The sequence below is a fragment of the Octopus bimaculoides genome, chromosome 1, assembly GCF_001194135.2.
Source record: "Octopus bimaculoides isolate UCB-OBI-ISO-001 chromosome 1, ASM119413v2, whole genome shotgun sequence".
In the NCBI taxonomy this organism is placed as follows: Eukaryota; Metazoa; Mollusca; class Cephalopoda; order Octopoda; family Octopodidae; genus Octopus; species Octopus bimaculoides.
Window position 1 is genome coordinate 193,862,811 of NC_068981.1, and position 1,910 is coordinate 193,864,720.

General features: G+C 36.8%; 1 protein-coding gene across 1 annotated transcript in view; it reads left to right on the plus strand.

Moving 5' to 3' along the window:
* LOC106869894 (protein DD3-3) overlaps window positions 1-1,910 on the plus strand; it is a 33,776-nt gene that overhangs the window by 28,901 nt on the left and 2,965 nt on the right. The window contains exon 12 of the mRNA XM_052973241.1: window positions 830-1,001. Coding sequence (XP_052829201.1) covers window positions 830-1,001 — 172 coding nt within the window. The remainder of the gene's footprint in view (window positions 1-829; window positions 1,002-1,910) is intronic.

Genomic DNA, 1,910 nt, shown 5'->3' on the forward strand with positions numbered 1-1,910 from the left:
ACCTGTGCTTTGGTTCTTTCTTTCTTTTTCTTTCTTTTTTTGTCACTTTTGCTATGAATTAAATCAATGAATTCAACGGGATACACCGTCTGCAAGTAGTTGGGTTCACCATATTATCCTCCATTTTCTAATTGTTATATATATATATATATATATATATTTGTGTGTATGTGTGTATATATATGTTTGTGTATCTGTGTTTGTCTCCCCAACATCGCTTGACAACCAATGCTGGTGTATTTACATCCCCATAACTTAACGGCTTGGCAAAAGTGACTGATAGAATAAGTACTAGGCTTCCAAAGAATAAGTCCTGGGGTCGATTTGCTTGACTAAAGGCTGTGCTCCAGCATGGCTGCAGTCAAATGACTGAAACAAGTAAAGGAGTAATACTCATTTATTTTTATGAAAAAAATTAAAAGTTATGATAAAAGTATTATTCATAATTATGATAAATGTAATTATTATGATTAATGACACTGAAAATATCAAAAAACGAGGCTAACTAATTTAATGTGTTAATAATTTTAATGAATTAAGTATTATGACATTGATGTAGTACTTACTGTATACCAACTTTTGCACACAAACACACACACACACACACATACACATACACACACACACATACACCCTGTATATCCATAGAATTTCTACCTACACCTTCCCTAAATGCTCCTCCTGCAGTTACCTTTTCCAGTAATGCCTTTGTCAGAAGTGCTTTTCCCTGGCACAAAACCAAACTGCATCTCATCTATATGCACACATGCATATACATTTATACATATATAAAATTTTCTGAAATTGTTCTTTGGTTATATATTTTCAGGAACTGATCGCAACAACATCGTGCAGTCAAAGCGAGCTGGTGTCAGTTACCCTCTGCCTTATAGCAATACCACTCTTTGGAAGAACAGTCGAATAGTTTGGATATATCATAAAGAAACCAAAATAAGTCCTAAAGATCTTGCTCTCAATTTGGCTTCGTCGGGATATTATACGTATGCCATTTAACACATCTTCTTGAAGCTGTTTATTTACAAATATATTTATTTCATTGGTAGAAGATATAATTTTCCTTCCGTGTCCACATAAATGTTAGCAGTGTATCATTGAGTTAGAGAATGCCACAGGGTTATATGAGATTGCTATTTTCTTCGAGCGAGATCGTTGCCAGTGCCCCTGGACTGCCTTGTGCGGGTGGCACATAAAAGACACCATTTCGAGCATGGCCGTTTTCGTGCGGGTGACACGTAAAAGCACCCACTACACTCCCTGAGTGGTTGGCGTTAGGAAGGGCATCCAGCTGTAGAAACTCTGCCAAATCAGACTGGAGCCTGGTGTTGCCATCCAGTTTCACCAGTCCTCAGTCAAATCGTCCAACCCATGCTAGCATGGAAAGCGGACGTTAAACGATGATGATGATGATGATGATGATGATGATGCCAAAAATGTTAAATATGGCTCCATTTCATATCGCAACGCTGTAGACCTCTTCTAATATAACTCCAGTCTAATTTAACCCTCAAACATCAAAACTGACCATACCTGGCCCAAAAATTCTATATCTTCAAACCAGCAAGATCCAGCCTTTTACACCTACCCAACAATTTCATTCTCATCATTGAAATTTTGAAGCCACAAGACGGTGCATGGTTAATTCAAACCAATATGAATAAAAAAGCAATATTATCTTTGACTGAGTTATCTGAATGCTAAAGTTGATATTCTCCATCAGTATTCTACTATTCCACTGTTTGCTCGAAATGAAGAGAAGATAGACAGCTGACAACTGATGAAGGGTCCTTTCTCTGTGTTTACTTGTCCTGTTTTCATTTTTTCTCATTGTTTATGTATTTCATGTCATTTGCAGATTAATGACTTCCTGTACCCATATATGCATGTGTGTA